Raw genomic sequence first — 17885 nt, 5'->3', positions numbered from 1 at the left:
AAATCAGCCTCCATTTTGAACAAAATGTGGAAAAAGTGAATTGCTGTGAATACTTTCCGGATGCACTGTATATCACGCTTTAAACTTTATTATTATTTACTATTTATTTGTATTATTTTTGTATTATTTTTTTTATTATTTCTTTATTATTTATTTTTATTATTTTTATTTATTATTTATTATGATGTATTATTTATTTATTTATTTATTTAAACTTACGCCATCAACATGTCGCGTTTCAGATGCGGCGTCCATCTCGGCCTCGCAGTCGTCTTCTGCCAACGACATCTCGTCGATGTCCACGGAGCACACGGTGGCGTCCGACACGGACAGCAGCAGCATCGACACCATCACCGGGCCGCTGGACGAGAGTCAGTGAACGCAATCAGTGTCTTCCTCCACTCTTGTTTACTCCCTCCTTCTCACAATCGTATCGTCTTCTCTTTTTCTGTTTCCTCTATCTTCTCTACTCTCTCGACGTTCCCCCGATTTCTTTAAAAAGTGGATCTTCTCGATCCCCTTCACCCCCAAAGCCAGTTTTGGACTGCTGCTTAGCGATCAAAGGCCGTGCTACCTTTCCAACATGGTGGATGACGCATGCATTGGTTGACATGGAGCACGTGTGTGTGTGTGTGTGTGTGTGTGTGTGTGGGTGTGTGTGTGTGTGTGTGTGTGTGGTTTGTTCTATATAGTTGTATTTTTTAATAGTTTTATTTTTGTAGCAGATATTCAGTTGAAATGCGAGGGTTTGCTCACCAATGAAAGACCACAAGCTGCTCGTTGCATGTCACGCCGAAACCAACAAAAGCTTAACGTAGATGTTTATATAGCAATCAACTCATCGAGTTACAAACCCCGTTTCCTTATGAGTTGGGAAATTGTGTTAGATGTAAATATAAACAGAATACAATGATTTGTAAATCATTTTCAAGCCATATTCAGTTGAATATGCTACAAAGACAACATATTTGATGTTCAAACTCATAAACTTTTTTTTTTTTGCAAATAATAATTAACTTAGAATTTCATGGCTGCAACACGTGCCAAAGTAGTTGGGAAACGGCATGTTCACCATCAATCAATGTTTATTTATATAGCCCCAAATCACAAATGTCTCAAAGGACTGCACAAGTCATTACGACTACAACATCCTCGGAAGAACCCACAAAAGGGCAAGGAAAACTCACACCCAGTGGGCAGGGAGAATTCACATCCAGTGGGACGCAAGTGACAATGCTGACCATGAGAAACCTTGGAGAGGACCTCAGATGTGGGCAACCCCCACCCCTCTAGGGGACCGAAAGCAATGGATGTCGAGCGGGTCTAACATGATACTGTGAAAGTTCAATCCATAGTGGCTCCAACACAGCCGCGAGAGTTCAGTTCAAAGCGGATCCAAGACAGCAGCGAGAGTCCCGTCCACAGGAAACCATCCCAAGCGGAGGCGGATCAGCAGCGTAGAGATGTCCCCAACCGATACACAGGCGAGTGGTCCATCCTGGGTCTCGACTCTGGACAGCCAGTACTTCATCCATGGTCATCGGACCGGACCCCCTCCACAAAGGAGGGGGGGACATAGGAGAAAAAAGAAAAGAAGCGGCAGATCAACTGGTCTAAAAAGGGAGTCTATTTAAAGGCTAGAGTATACAAATGAGTTTTAAGGTGAGACTTAAATGCTTCTACTGAGGTGGCATCTCAAACTGTTACCGGGAGGGCATTCCAGAGTACTGGAGCCCGAACGGAAAACGCTCTATAGCCCGCAGACTTTTTTTGGGGCTTTAGGAATCACTAATAAGCCGGAGTCTTTTGAACGCAGATTTCTTGCCGGGACATATGGTACAATACAATCGGCAAGATAGGATGGAGCTAGACCGTGTAGTATTTTATACGTAAGTAGTAAAACTGTGTTACATCACCTTTTCTTTTAACAACACTCAAATGTTTGGGAACTGAGGAAACTAATTGTTGAAGCTTTGAAAGTGGAATTCCTTCCCATTCTTGTTTTATGTAGAGCTTCAGTCCTTCAACAGTCCGGGATCTCCGCTGTCGTATTTTACGCTTCATAATGTACATTTTCGATAGGAGACATGACTGGACTGTAAAGTACCCGCACTCTTTTTTTTATTCATTTACAAAGCCACACTGTTGTAACACATGCTGAATGTGGCTTGGCATTGTCTTGCTGAAATAAGCAGGAGCGGCGCTTAGATGGCAGCATATGTTGTTCCAAAACCTGTATGTACCTTTCAGCATTAATGGGGCCTTCACAGATGTGTAAGTTACCCATGCCTTGGGCACTAATGCACCTCCATACCATCACACATGCTGGCTTTTACACTTTGCGACGATAACAGTCTGGATGGTTCGCTTCCCCTTTGGTCCGGATGTCGAATATTTCCAAAAAACAATTTTAAATGGCTTTCGCTTTGCATAGTCGAGCTTTAACTTGCACTTACAGATGTAGCGAAAAACTTTATTTAAAAACAGTGGTTTTCTGAAGTGTTCCTGAGCCCATGTGGTGATATCCTTTAGAGATTGATGTCTGTTTTTGATACAGCACCGTCTGAGGGATCAAAGGTCACGGTCATTCAATGTTGGTTTCCGGCCATGCCGCTTACATGGAGTGATTTCTCCAGATTCTCTGAACCTTTTGATGATATTATGGAGCGTAGATGTTGAAATCCCTAAATTTCTTGCAATGTCACTTTGAGAAAGGTTGTTCTTAAACTGTTTGACTATTTGCTCACACAGTTGTGGACAAAGGGGTGTACCTCGCCCCATCCTTTCTTGTGAAAGACTGAGCATTTTTTGGAACGCTGTTTTTATAGCCAATCATGGCACCCACCTGTTCCCAATTAGTCTGCACACCTGTGGGATGTTCCAAATAAGTGTTTGATGATCATTCTTCAACTTTATCAGTATTTATGGCCACCTTTCCCAACTTCATTGTCACGTGTTGCTGGCATCAAATTCTAAAGTTAATGATTATTTCCCCCCCCCAAAAAATGTTTATCAGTTTGAACATCAAATATGTTGTCTTTGTAGCATATTCAACTGAATATGGCTTGAAAGGATCTGCACAATTCCGTTTCTATTTACATCTAACACAATGTCCCAACTCATATGGAAAGTTTGTAGATCGCTCGATTCTCTGGCTGGCTTGCAATATCCTGCCAGCTTGGTCCGCACAAGGTTTTTCTTCTTGATTTGGCCTGAGTGGTGTAGAACATGTACACCGGGCAGCATGGCAAAGCTGTGATGGCAGTGTTTTACGCCGCCGTGTGACGAAATGTTCTGTATGTAAGGATGATCTCGCACGCGTCGTGCTCGTGGTCGTCGCAAATCGTGTGTTTGTCAAAAAGAAAAAACTCTATGTGCCTGTGTAAATGTATATTATTGCAATCACCCGACATTTGACATAAAGTACTGTGCTAATGAACATTATACGTCGTTGAAAATATCCTGTAAATTTGAGGGGGATGCAAAGAGATACATGCTTGTTGTTTCTGTTCTTGCAATATGTTGCACACACTGAGGCCCATCTGATCATTCAGCCTCCTGTCAATCATCGAAATTTCATCAAGCACTTCACACCATCACTAAACCATTCCGTAGCATCATGTAGAACAAAACTCCCACTACTGTTGCATGCAAAATGCAGTTGCACTATATATGGTGTTACAAAGGATCCTTGATGTTCTAGACCAGGGGTAGGGAACCTGTGGCTCTTTTGATGACTGCGTCCGGCTCTCAGGTAAATCTGAGCTGACATTGCTTAACACGATAAATAATTAATAATTAGGGACCGATGTCCCTTTGGGACAGAGGACCCTATTGAATTGTTTAAGGTTGTATTATAACTGTGGACCAGCTCTATACTCTGGGCAGGGTTCTTGAGGGTGCATGGGAGTTTGCCCAACCAGTCTACATGTGCTTTGTGGACTTGGAGAAGGCATTCGACCGTGTCCCTCGGGAAGTCCTGCTCAGAGAGTATGGGGTATCGGACTGTCTTATTGTGGCGGTCCGTTCCCTGTATGATCAGTGTCAGAGCTTGGTCCGCATTGCCGGCAGTAAGTCGAACACATTTCCAGTGAGGGTTGGACTCCGCCAAGGCTGTCCTTTGTCACCCATTCTGTTCATAACTTTTATGGACAGAATTTCTAGGCGCAGTCAAGGCGTTGAGGGGTTCCGGTTTGGTGACCGCAGGATTAGGTCTCTGCTTTTTGCAGATGATGTGGTCCTGATGGCTTCATCTGACCGGGATCTTCAGCTCTCACTGGATCGGTTTGCAGCCGAGTGTGAAGCGACCGGAATGAGAATCAGCACCTCCAAGTCCGAGTCCATGGTTCTCGCCCGGAAAAGGGGGGAATGCCGTCTCCGGGTTGGGGAGGAGACCCTGCCCCAAGTGGAGGAGTTTAAGTACCTAGGAGTCTTGTTCACGAGTGAGGGAAGAGTGGATCGTGAGATCGACAGGCGGATCGGTGCGGCGTCTTCAGTAATGCGGACGTTGTACCGATCCGTTGTGGTGAAGAAGGAGCTGAGCCGGAAGGCAAAGCTCTCAATTTACCGGTCGATCTACGTTCCCATCCTCACCTATGGTCATGAGCTTTGGGTCATGACCGAAAGGATGAGATCATGGGTACAAGCGGCCCAAATGAGTTTCCAGGTCTCTCCCTTAGAGATAGGGTGAGAAGCTCTGCCATCCGGGAGGAACTCAAAGTAAAGCCGCTGCTCCTCCACATGGAGGGGAGCCAGATGAGGTGGTTCGGGCATCTGGTCAGGATGCCACCCGAACGCCTCCCTAGGGAGGTGTTTAGGGCACGTCCAACCGGTAGGAGGCCACGGGGAAGACCCAGGACACGTTGGGAAGACTATGTCTCCCGGCTGGCCTGGGAACGCCTCGGGATCCCCCGGGAAGAGCTAGACGAAGTGGCTGGGGAAAGGGAAGTCTGAGTTTCCCTGCTTAGGCTGTTGCCCCCGCGACCCGACCTCGGATAAGCGGAAGAAGATGGATGGATATTATTATTATTCTTTATTATTATTCTTTATTATAATGCCGCCGCCTCTTTGAGCTGTAATTTGACCGCCTTAACATGCTTCAGAACTCACCAAATTTGACACACACATAAGGACTGGTGAAAATTGCGATCTAATCAAAAAAATCAAACCTCAAAACTCAAAATTGCGCTCAAGCGCTCCCTAGGAAGAAAACACAGACAAAACTGTCTGTAACTTCCAGTAGGAATGTCGTAGAAACATGTAACAAAAACCTCTACGTGGGTCTCAGTTAGACCTATATTTCATCCACTGAGACCGCCCCCCGGCTGAAAACAACAGGAAATTTGCTATTCCCACTTCAATACAAAAGTTGGCTAAAAAAATGTCGCTTTTTTTCCAAACATGATCTCCTCTGAGGCCGTTTGTCGTGTCGACTTCAAATAAGCACAGAAGAGAGGTTGAACCCTTTTGATTAAAAATTTAAAAAATAGTTTTAATTACTACCCCGGTTTGGATTTTATGAGCCCGCAAAGAACCATTGCACTGCTGCCGTTGTCACAAAATGGCGGTTTTCTGCTTAGATTAAACTGTAGGACTGTCATACACAGATGAAACAAAAACCTCAATATAGGTCTCACTGAGACCTATATTTCACACACTGACCGCCCCCAACTAAAATCAACAGGAAGTTTGCTATTCGCACTTCAATACAACAACTGCATTACATTCACCATGCATTATTCTTAAAATGTCGGTCCAAAGCCTCCTTATAAAATGCCCAAGCCACTTTACAACTGTTATTACTATGAACACATGTGTATACAACTTTTTCTCTGTGTAATAATCCATCCATCCATCCTCTACCGCTTATCTGGGCTTGGGTCGAGGGGGCAGCAGCCAAAGCGGTCGCGTCCATCGCTGTTTGCAGCTTTAAGTCCACTTGTATTCACAGTGTTAAAAATAATGTTCAAAATATAAAACATTGTCATGCATTTTTAATCCATCCATCCGTTTCTACCGCACCTGTTCAAGAAGTTGCGTCAATGGTAAGAAGTGATTTATTTATTATTGGTTAATGTGGGGATAACTCTCCTGGGGGTTCTTCAGACCACCAAGCACCGACATGAGAGCCTGTTTCTGGGTTAAAGTGTTGTTTTATTTCTCAATAAGTCTGTCAGTTGCTTTCCAGCATTGTCTTTTTCTCTTTCGTTCTCGCTCGCTCCTGGCTGCTGCTTATCACTGAGCGACAGGTGATTAGATAACGAGGTCCAGGTGGGCCATCTATGCACATGTCGCTGGTTTCGAGGCCAGTCCTGGCACAGCCCGCTTCGCTGCAGGCCCGCACGCCACGCCCCCTCCACAGTTAGCTTCAGAATAACAAAGAATAAGAGACCTATTATACTCTAGAAATGTTGGTCTTACTTAAAAATGCTCGCGTTTAGTTGTGTTCAGTGTTGAAAAAAATATTAAATGGCTCTTATGGAAATACATTTTAAAATATTTGGATTCTCAGCCAAAAAGGTTCCCGACCCCTGTTTTAGACTATGAGGTGTTTTTTTTTGTTCTGTTTTAGATGCATGTATGCCCATAAAGTTCTCAGTGGCCTCTCCGTGTGAAATGGAGGGATGAAATCATGGAAATGGACTTCATGCAGAAAAGGACTATTCTCACTCAAGCCTCGTTTTCCACATTCATCTTTTTCTGTGGAATTTGATCGTGTTTTGTTCCGCCTTTTCATTTTAAACTCGGCACGACCCGATTTTGTTCCTTTTTTGCCGTTTTCCTTTCAGAACTGTCTTGTGCATCCACAATAATCACACTATCATTCAGGGGGCTTGTCGTAGGATTTTTGTACAAAACGTACGTCAGCAGTAGAAGGGAACCAAAGGAAGAAAAAAAAAATTGCTGTTTTTCTCCTCTTCCGAGAATAACCGCAGGATGTTTTGTGTGATTTCCTACGGAATTTCAACGAGAACACGTATTCAGCCATATGCAATTATTGTCCAGTTTGTATCATTTCTGTATTTTCAGATTCCTCATAAAGAACTATGTGTACATTATGGACACAACATCCCCTTTCCTAAATAGGAAAGGGGATGTTGTGTCTACAGAGAGAGATAAAATACTATACAACATCTTGTGTTGAAGTTTATTTGTGCTTTTTTTCCCCTCAAAAGCTCCCGATGATGTTCTCTGTCTTCTTGGCCTCGTTGTTGAGCTCTCCGAACGTGTCGAAGAACTGCTCCATGTCTTTCTGCAGTGCCGAGTTGCACCGCTCCGCAGCGTCTCGATCCCTTTCGGACTCTGCGATCTTTGCCTCTACGACCTGGTACCAGTGACGCTGCCGGGTCAAGTTGGTTTTCAAACAAACCACCTCGTCCTGCAGCTCCTTGTTTCTCTCCTCTAAGCTGAGATCCACAGCATGAGTTGGAAGAAAGACAACATTAGATTCCCGACAGGAAATTCATTTGCGGTTTTAGAGCTCTCAATTAGGGTTGGGCGATACGGCCTTTTATTAATATATCGATATTTTTAGGCCATGTCACGATACACGAAATATATCTGGATATTTTGCCTTAGCCTTGAATGAACACTTGATGCATATAATCACAGCAGTATGATGATTCTATGTGTCTACATTCAAACATTCTTCTTCATACTGCATTCATATATGCTACTTTTGAACTTTCATGCAGAAACGGAAATCACAACTAAGTTAATTGACCAAAATTGTTTTTATTAAACAGTTATTAAGCAGTGGCACAAACATTCATGTCATTTCCAAAACAGAAAGTGGAAGATTGTCAGAGACATTTTAAAACAAGCCATGAGTGCACTTTTGTGCATGATGTCACTAAGATGACATATAAAAACAACACTAAATTAAAGTGCACTTTTTGTACAGAATGCAATGCCTGTAAATCAGGTTTATGTTTGGTCATGTTCTGTTTTGTTTTTGGACTCTTGCTTCACATTTTGCACTTCCTGGTTTTGTTTGTTTCCATGACAACCCATTAGTTTCCACCTGGTCCCCTTAGTCACGCCCCGATCCTCAGCCTCTCACACTCGCACGCACCCTACCCATGCTGTTCAAACCTTCACGTCCTCGTCCACAGTTTCATGCCGAGTAAGTTTATGTATTTATGCCACAGTGCTAGTTTTGTGCCGTTTATATGTGTTTGTTCATGTTTAGTTCTGGACTCGGCCGATTCGTTGTGTTTGAGCACTTCCCCGCTTAGTCACCATGGCAACGTAGTGTGCTCCTCCTCACGGGCTCCTGTCACACACCTGTTTTTGATTATTATTTGTGTATTTAAGCCCACCTGATTCCTCAGTTCGTGCTCGGCTCATTATTTGCTAACGGCAACAATCACGTATGTATCCTCTGCTTATCTCTGCTTTAGTTGTGCTAAGTTCCGTCTTAGCTTTGCGTGCATTCGGCACGTCAACGTTTTGGAACCCTTTTTGTATCCTGCTAAGTTTAGTGTTAGCTTTTGTGCGTAGGCACGCGGTTTATTTTTCTACTTTTCTGTCACGTGTTCGGCGCACTTGTTGCGCGGAGTTGCCACTTGGTGGATGCACAACGACCAGGCGGATCGTGACATTTTGTTTTGTTTGTATATAGTCATGCCATAGTCGAGCAAGTGTTTTTGTTTCCTGTTTATATTTTGTAGCCAAGTTTTATACCTCCGTGTGAGCGCCCTTAGTTTGATTATTTTTGATTATAGTGTTTAAATAAAAAAAACATGTACCTGAATTCATGCCTGACTGGTCCTGTAATCCCGCTGCGTCGAAGGAGCACACACAAGCCTTGTCCAAGCCAAGTTATGACACAGAATGCCAATACAAGTTTAAAACCAATAAAGTGCACTTTTGTGCATGATGTCATACATGATATTTCAATTAGGGTCAAATAAAAATGAGCTGCATAACAGGAAATCAAACTATGTGGTAGGTTCCTGTGGACGTTATTTCCTTCTGTTGTTGACAATTTTTTTTCAAACGGTGTTGATCTGGAAATAGTTGCTTCTGCATTTTGTTGGCGTGGCACCGAACGGAGATGTTGACATGCAGAGTTTCAAGCACTCTTCATTCTTTAGCAGGTGACTTTTCAAAGGATGCTACACATTAGCAGTGGTGCTGCTTTTTGTAGCAACGCTTTTGCCGCATAATTGCTCAACATATTCCCGTTCGAAGCCAAACCACCGCCAGACGATGGACCCTGTGCCGTTTTTCTTGGGAATGAATTATTCCTTCATTTGTTACCACATTCGCACCTTCTCTCTCGTAATGCCACCCGCACCTCACCGTTAGCATCACAGCTAACGTTGCCATTTCGCTACCTGTCTGCTCCGTGGGAGCGTGTGACGTTGCACATGTGACGTATGTAAGAAGGTGTGCTTGTTTTAAGTCTCTATGAGAAACAGAGACAAGAAAGAGTGAGAAGAGCCTGTAGTGTAATGCCTGCAGTTAAAAGCAACTGCGTGAGAACGTATACTCCAGGGGTAGAGAACCTATGGCTCTAGAGCCAGATGTGGCTCTTTTGATGACAGCATCTGGCTCTCAGATAAATCTTAGCTGACATTGCTTAACGCGATAATTATGAATGTTTCTGGTAGTCACAGTGCTAAAAATAACGTGCAAAATACAAAACATTCTCATGCATTTAAATCCATCCATCCGTTTTGTACCGCACCTGTTCAAGAAGTCGCATTAATGGTAAGAAGTTAAACGGGTCGCAGCTTGCTGCGGGGTCGTTCTCCCAGGAAGGCAGACGGACCACTCGGGACATGGCATTTAGGTAAAAACATGACTTAATTTAAGTTTAAAAAAAATACAAACAAAAATCGCTCACAGCGGAGGCACAACTTGGGCTAAGGAACAAAGCTAACGCATAAACAGACTATGAACATAAATCAAACAAAACTTACTTGGCATGGCATGAAGCACGAAACTATGGCAAGGCATGAAACAAGTCAGCACAGAGCAAGAAAAGATCACATTGACGCCAGGGCGACTGACTGGCAAAGACGAGCTTAAATACTGCCTCTGATTAGTGCTCGGGAAGCAGGTGAGCGGGCATTTTGTCCACCAGAGACAGGTGGACAAAATGAGTAACCAAGGAAACCAGACAAGGGAGTGGAAAAAAACAGGAACTTAAAGAGTCCAAAGGACAAACAGCACATGGCCAAACAAAAACATGATCAACTGACATGACATTTGATTTATTATTGGTTAGCTTCAGAATAACAATGTTATTAAAAAGAATAAGAGACTTATTAGACTCTAAAAATGTTGGTCTTACTTAAAAATGCACGCATTTAGTTGTATTCAGTGTTAAAAAATATGATATGGCTCTCACGGAAATACATTTTGAAATATTTGGCTTTCAGGGCTCTCTCAGCCAAAAAGGTTCCCGACCCCTGGTATACTCGAATGTCACGATTTAGTCATGTCTATATCGCACAGAGACAAACCCAAAATATATCGCCCAGCCCTACTCTCAAAATGAATAGTTAATGTGGATTGATCCGTCATTATTATTGAGTTATTGTCACGCGAAACAAGTCAACATGGAAGATGCTTACAGAGCGTTCTGATTGCCCTCTCAATGAGACATTTCAGTTCTAAAAAACATGGTACTTCCGTCTTAAAATATCACATTAATAACACAAAGAGAGTAACTGGTGTGTTAATAGAACCTGACTAAAAGGAGGTTTTCGCAGAACGTGGCCTCATCGTGTTTGACTCACCCGAGAGCTATTTGCCTGGAAAGGATACACAACCCCTAGCAAAGAAAACAAAAAATGGAACTACCCGACTTGGAGAATGTCCATTAGGTTGTTTACGTTTGTCGAAAAAAAAATCAGACAACAGATAAAGTTTGCTCAGTGGCCTTGTGGATAGAATGTCCGCCCTGAGATCTGTAGGTCGTGAGTTCAAACCCTGGCCAAGTCATACCAAAGACTATAAAAATGGGACCCATGACCTCCCTGCTTGGCACTCAGCATCAATGGTTGGAATTGGGGGTTAAATCACCAAAATGATTCCCGAGCGCTGCTCACTGCTCCCCTCACCTCCCAGGGCATGGGTCAAATGCACAGGACGATGAAATGGCGGGATTTCCACTGGAATCGACAAAGAGTATGGCGTCCAAAGGGTGCTACAAATTGTAAGTTCAAATCCTTTCTTTCATTATTTTTTCACGTTTAATATGTTTTTTGCCATTTTAATTTTGACAGTACCACATAAGGTTTGTTTTAATTGCTGATGCGGATTTATGGATTTTTACACGTGCCAGAAAATAACCCGTTTTGTACAATGCCCACTAGGGCGTAAATGTGTTTCCGTATACTATTTCTCCAGCATGTGTAGTATTTTAAGAGGTAACCATTGAAGTCGGACATCACTGAAGGCCTAGGTAGGAAACAACACTGTTCAAATGTGACTTAAAGATGTCGATAATGGGTTCCACTATGTAAAGTACTTTGAGTCTCGAGAGAAAATCGCTACACAAATATAACAGACTTCACTCTCTAAGGCAGTGGTTCTCAACCTTTTTTCTGTGAACATTTTTTTAATTCAAGTACCCCCTAATCAGAGCAAAGCATTTTTGGCTGGAAAAAAAAGGGATAAAGAAGTAAAATAGAGCACTATGTCATCAGTTTCTGATTTATTAAATTGTATAACAGTGCAAAATATTGCTCATTTGTAGTGGTCTTTCTTCAACTATTTGGGAAAAAAAAGATATAAAAATAACTGAAAATGTGTTGAAAAATAAACAAGTGATTCTTCTAAATAAAGATTTCTCCACATAGAAGTAATCATCAACTTAAAGTGCCCTCTTTGGGGATTGTAATTTTAGTTTTAGATAGTACTTTATTTATTCCGTCAGGAGAGTTCCTTCATAGAGATCCATCTCGATTTATCAACTTCATTCTAAACATTTCTTCCAAAAAAAAAAAGAAATCTTTAACATCAATATTTATGGAACATGTCCACAAAAAATCTAGCTGTCAACACTGAATATTGCATTGTTGTATTTCTTTTCACACTTCATGAACTCACATTCAAGTATTATTCAATAAATATATTTATAAAGGATTTTTGAATTGTTGCCATTTTTGGAATATTTTTCAAAAATCTCACCTCCCCCTTGGCATACCTTCAAGTACCCCCAGGGGTACACGTACCCCCATTTGAGAACCACTGCTCTAAGGTGTGAACACTGGTCTTTAACTGCAAACTAATGAACAGATTAAATCCGATGCAGGTGTTGGCTTTAGAAAATTAAAATGGATATCCCTAATTTTGTCTCAGAATTGAGCAATTCCATAACTTCTGCTTAATCTAGAAATAAAACCCTTACTGACCTCTACAGTTCATATTCTTGCTTCATCTGAGTGTTTCTTAAAGTCAGAACGTTGACATATAAAAATGGTTTTGTGTGAAGTGAATTATGGTCCTGAGTAGTCCTGGGTTCAATCCCGGTCTCGGCATCTTTCTGTGTGGAGTTTGCATGTTCTCCCCGTGAATGCGTGGGTTCCCTCCGGGTACTCCGGCTTCCTCCCACTTCCAAAGACATGCACCTGGGGATAGGCCCCTCCCACCTCCAAAGACACGCACCTGGGGATAGGTTGATTGGCAACACTAAATGGTCCCTAGTGTGTGATTGTTGTCTGTCTATCTGTGTTGGCCCTGCGATGAGGTGGCGACTTGTCCAGGGTGTAGATAGGCTCCAGCGACCCCGAAGGGAATAGTGGTAGAAGATGGATGGATTGCGCTTTTTTCTAGTGACTCATTGGACTTTTCCATAGTGAAACCCAATATCTGAGTTCCATTTAAAGCAGTGTGGGTGGCACTGGGAGCAGGTGGGTAAAGTGTCTTGCCCAAGGACACAACGGCAGGATGGCGAAAGTGGGAATCGAACCCGGAACCCCTCAAGTTGCTGGCACGGCCACTCTACCAACTGAGGTATACCGCTCCGTATGTCTGTTATTTGTTTTTTGTTTTTTTCTGTAAACTTATGTCTGTTATTTGCAAGGGTTTTTTTCCCCCTGTAAACTTAAGCAATGGCATAAATATCGTTCAAGTCAGGTCATTCCATATTTTCCCAGTCATTTTCTTCCCTAATAATCCTGTGATTAAATCTGATTAAAAGTGGTTTTTAATTCAATTCATGCCAATACATTGTTTTCTCCTTCCTTTAGCCACTGCTGTCCCTTGACCTTTTGCCCGGACGTGCTCCGTCTATATTGGTGAGAAGGTATGTGGGTTGGGACCAGGTCAGCTGCATGGACTCTTCATTTAGTGCTGCCTCCCTGTATCAGGTGCTTTTTACATAGAACCACGACATGGAACTAGGGCTGGGCGATATATCGATATACATGATTTAGGTATCGGACTGTCTTATAGTGGCGGTCCACTCCCTGTATGATCAGTGTCAGAACTTGGTCCGCATTGCCGGCAGTAAGTCAAACACATTTCCAGTGAGGGTTGGACTCCGCCAAGGCTGTCCTTTGTCACCCATTCTGTTCATAACTTTTATGGACAGAATTTCTAGGTGCAGTCAAGGCGTTGAGGGGTTCCGGTTTGGTGACCGCAGGATTAGGTCTCTGTTTTTTGCAGATGATGTGGTCCTGATGGCTTCATCTGGTCAGGATCTTCAGCTCTCACTGGATCGGTTTGCAGCCGAGTGTGAAGCGACCGGAATGAGAATCAGCACCTCCAAGTCCGAGTCCATGGTTCTCGCCCGGAAAAGGGTGGAGTGCCATCTCCGGGTTGGGGAGGAGACCCTGCCCCAAGTGGAGGAGTTCAAGTTCTTAGGAGTCTTGTTCACGAGTGAGGGAAGAGTGGATCGTGAGATCGACAGGCGGATCGGTGCGGCGTCTTCAGTAATGCGGACGTTGTACCGATCCGTTGTGGTGAAGAAGAAGCTGAGCCGGAAGGCAAAGCTCTCAATTTACCGGTCGATCTAAGTTCCCATCCTCACCTATGGTCATGAGCTTTGGGTCATGACCGAAAGGATAAGATCACGGGTACAAGCGGCCCAAATGAGTTTCCTGTCTCTCCCTTAGAGATAGGGTGAGAAGCTCTGCCATCCGGGAGGAACTCAAAGTAAAGCCGCTGCTCCTCCACATGGAGAGGAGCCAGATGAGGTGGTTCGGGCATCTGGTCAGGATGCCACCCGAACGTCCAACCGGTAGGAGGCCACGGGGAAGACCCAGGACACGTTGGGAAGACTATGTCTCCCGGCTGGCCTGGGAACGCCTCGGGATCCCCCGGGAAGAGCTAGACGAAGTGGCTGGGGAGAGGGAAGTCTGGGTTTCCCTGCTTAGGCTGTTGCCCCCGCGACCCGACCTCGGATAAGCGGAAGATGATGGATGGATGGATGGATGATTTATTGCGGGTTTGTTTTTGTGCCATATAGAAAATGACTCGTGACATTCGAGTATACGTTCTCACGCTTTTAGCTGCGGGCATTACACTTCATGCTCTTCTCACTCTTATCTCTCCTTATCACAGACAAGCGCACCTTCTTACATACGTCACTTACGTAAATGCTCTAGCACCAGATGTGGCTCTTTTGATGACTGCATATGGCTCTCAGATAATTATATTTATATAGCGCTTTTCTCTAGTGACTCAAAGCGCTTTACAAAGTGACACCCAATATCTAAGTTACATTTAAACCAGTGTGGGTGGCACTGTGGGCAGGTGTGTAAAAGTGTCTTGCCCAAGGACACAACGGCAGTGACTAGGATGGCGGAAGCGGGAATCGCACCTGGAACCCTCAGGTTGCTAGCACGGCCACTCTACCAACCGAGCTATGCCGAGTAACCGTGTAATACTCTTCCATATCAGTAGGTGGCAGTCGGTAGCTAATTGCTTTGTAGATGTGGGAAACAGCGGGAGGCAGGGTGCAGGTAAAAAGGTGTCTAATGCTTAAACCCGGGGTAGGTAACCTATGGCTCTAGAGCCAGATGACTGCATCTGGCTCTCACATAAATCTTACCTGACATTGCTTAACACGATAAGTAATGAATAATTCCGCCGGTAATCACAGTATCAAAAATAATGTTCAAATTATAAAACATTCTCATGCATTTTAGTCCAGCCATCCGTTTTCTACCGCGCCTGTTAAAGATGTCGCATTAATGGTAAGAAGTATTATATGTATTATTGGTTAACTTTTATAATAACAATGTTGTTAAGAAGAATAAGAGACTTATTATACTTAATGTTGGTCATACTTAAAAATGCACACATTTAGTTTTTATACGGAAATACTTCGTGAAATATTTGGCTTTCATGGCTCTCTCAGCCAAAAAGGTTCCCGACCCCTGCCCTAGCGGAGCAGAGAGGTACTAGCAGCATGGGTAACATTAGCTGTGATGCTAGCAGAGCCGTGCGAGTGGTAATACGCGAGAAAGAAGGTGTGAATCTGGTAGCAAATGAAGGAAGAATGAATTCCCGAGAAACACAGCAGGGGTTTGCATCGTCTGGCGGTGGTTTGGCTTCCAGTGGGAATATGTCGAACAGACAACCGTAATTTGTCAAGTGTGGGGCAAAAGCCTTGCTACAAAAAATAGCGTTACTGCTAATATGTAGCATCATTTGAAAAGTCAATCAATCAATGTTTATTTATATAGCCCCAAATCACAAATGTCTCAAAGGACTGCACAAATCATTACGACTACAACATCCTCGGAAGAACCCACAAAAGGGCAAGGAAAACTCACACCCAGTGGGCAGGGAGAATTCACATCCAGTGGGACGCCAGTGACAATGCTGACTATGAGAAACCTTGGAGAGGACCTCAGAAGTGGGCAACCCCCCCCCACTCCCAACAGGTGTAAAAGTAAGTGCATCTCTATATTCCTTCAAAACTGCTCTAAAACAACACCTCCAGGCAACTTCAACACTTTACTAATACCCTCCTCCATTCACATCCCATCTCCCCGGATTATAAACAACTCAAATGTACTTCTAATGTATATACTTGTTCTTATGCTATGTGAACTCACTATGTTCTCTGCTGGCTGTACATATCCTACTAAATAAGACCTACACTGTTTCAATGTCCACATTTCTCTGTTGATGCAATTGTTGATGACTGAAGTACTGATATCAACCAAAGCTCCTCATCCCACCCCCGGATTGTAAATAATGTAAATAATTCAATGTATATACTATGACGATTAACTTGTGTGATTATTCTGATAGTATATATTTGTACCATGAATTGATTAACGTGGACCCCGACTTAAATTAGTTGAAAAACTTATTGGGGTGTTACCATTTAGTGGTCAATTGTACGGAATATGTACTGTACTGTGCAATCTACTAATAAAAGTATCAATCAATCAAAAAGATCAAGGCAAAACATCAAGAGATATATATCATGCATTGCGACATGGCTTAAAAATATCGAGATATTAAAAAAAGGCCCAGCCCTACATGCAACCTCTTATCCCGTATTAAAACCAACAAAACAATAAGTATTGGATGAAGTACGGTGGAGCATTTTTATCTCATAAATCCAAGAGTTGGGAAATAGCAGACTATGCAGAGCAGCTGGGAGCTCAACAGGATGCTTGGGGTTAAACCCTCTAACACATTCCCAAGAAGAAAGTGAGTCTTACCTGACTATGCGGGCTTCGTACACTTCCTGTTGTTTGAGGATGTGCTGCTGGAGGTTGGTGAGGAGGCTGCGGAGTGCACCGGCAGAAGGGTCAGCCAGGGGCAGAGGAGGGGGCACCTTAGGGACCCAGTGAGTCTGCGATTGGTGCTGAACCTGGCTTTGGGGCCCCGGTGACCGTCGGTAAAGCAGCATCTGGTCCTCTTGTACAAACCCGCAGTCCAACTCTTGGTGGTCGTTGCAGCCGTTCTCTAACCGACCTTCATCAGCTGCTTCCTGGATCAGCTTAGTGGCCCACGTGTGCTCCTTGAAGCTGGGTTGCATCTCGGCGACTTCCTCAGGGAGGTTATCGTAGAACGAGAGCGTGCTCCGATGTTCCCAGCTCCGCCTCGGACCGGGGTTGTCATCTGGCCCGTATCCTCCTCCTCTTGTGTTTATTCTAGGATCATGCGCCAACACTCCCAAAGGTCGTCTCCAGTAGGAGTGATCTGGCCCACCGCCAGGCCTTAGTCCCTCTCTGACCCGTGTGGGAACCACAGTCCCAGCAGTCTGAGGGCTGCAGAGGCCAGGGGGTCCGGTTACAGCGCGGAACACGTGTCTACCCTCCGCTCCCTGGTCTCTGCCTGCTCGGGTAAAAGGTGGGCAGTTGTCGATCGGGGGGTCCTCGGAGCAAGAAGTGGCTGAGGTGGAAGTGTCCACAAGAAGACCTTGCATCGCCATGATCCGACTTTAAAGAAATGTTTCCTCTCTGGGGGATTTTGGCCTTAGATTGTGACACTAGAGCAGTTCTGCTGGCCGTGCCAAGAAAGTGTGCGTGCGTGTGTGCGTGTGTGCGTGTGTGTGTGTGTGTGTGTGTGTGTGTGTGTGTGTGTGTGTGTGTGTGTGTGTGTGTGTGTGTGTGTATTTTTACCCTTCTTGAGACATCAACAAGGAAAAGTACCGTCCATATGAACAAGTTAGGATATACAGTAAAACATGGTCCTATACGGAAAAAATAGAGAATGTCTCATTTGCACCCCTGGTGGTGAAATCTATCAAAATGAAGGTGAGCCCTAAAAGGAGGCATTTTTCAAAATGACCGTGTGTCGGTTTTAAAAGTGCTCCTCCTGCTGGTCAACATATGAAGTGACAAGTGTGGGTAAGAAATTGAAATGCCCCCCTTAGGCCAAAATTCATCAAAAACATTAAATACTAATGCAGATAGGCTATATATATATATATATATATATATATATATATATATATA

At 43.8% G+C, this 17885-nt stretch overlaps 2 protein-coding genes across 3 annotated transcripts in view; one reads left to right on the top strand and one right to left on the bottom strand.

Annotated features, from left to right (window-relative positions):
* mapk9 (mitogen-activated protein kinase 9) overlaps positions 1-7133 on the top strand; it is a 56410-nt gene extending 49277 nt beyond the window's left edge. Inside the window, exons 12-13 of one of the 2 annotated variants that reach the window (XM_061902092.1) lie at positions 243-371; positions 6572-7133. In XM_061902092.1, coding sequence (XP_061758076.1) covers positions 243-371; positions 6572-6627 — 185 coding nt within the window. In that variant the 3' untranslated portion in view covers positions 6628-7133. Of the gene's footprint in view, positions 1-242; positions 372-502 lie in introns of both variants that reach the window. The other variant, XM_061902093.1, reaches the window with a different exon arrangement.
* Positions 7134-7135: 2 nt separating this feature from the next.
* LOC133553642 (uncharacterized) lies at positions 7136-17374 on the bottom strand. Its single transcript, XM_061902094.1, has 2 exons — positions 16644-17374; positions 7136-7406 (listed from the first exon to the last, which is right to left on the bottom strand). Exons 1-2 carry the CDS (start codon positions 17357-17359, stop codon positions 7169-7171), a joined length of 954 nt encoding a protein of 317 aa, XP_061758078.1. The 5' UTR covers positions 17360-17374; the 3' UTR covers positions 7136-7168.
* Between the last annotated feature and the right edge of the window lie 511 nt (positions 17375-17885).

Source organism: Nerophis ophidion, linkage group LG05, assembly GCF_033978795.1.
Source record: "Nerophis ophidion isolate RoL-2023_Sa linkage group LG05, RoL_Noph_v1.0, whole genome shotgun sequence".
Taxonomy (NCBI): domain Eukaryota; kingdom Metazoa; phylum Chordata; class Actinopteri; order Syngnathiformes; family Syngnathidae; genus Nerophis; species Nerophis ophidion.
This window is presented reverse-complemented; position numbering and strand designations above follow the sequence as displayed.

Coding starts and splice junctions, on each gene's coding strand:
- LOC133553642 (XM_061902094.1), bottom strand. CDS start 17,359: ATGGCGATGCAAGGTCTTCTTGTGGACACTTCCACCTCAGCCACTTCT. Junction 7,407..16,643: donor TACGAAGCCCGCATAGTCAG/GTAAGACTCACT, acceptor TGTGGATCTCAG/CTTAGAGGAGAGAAACAAGG.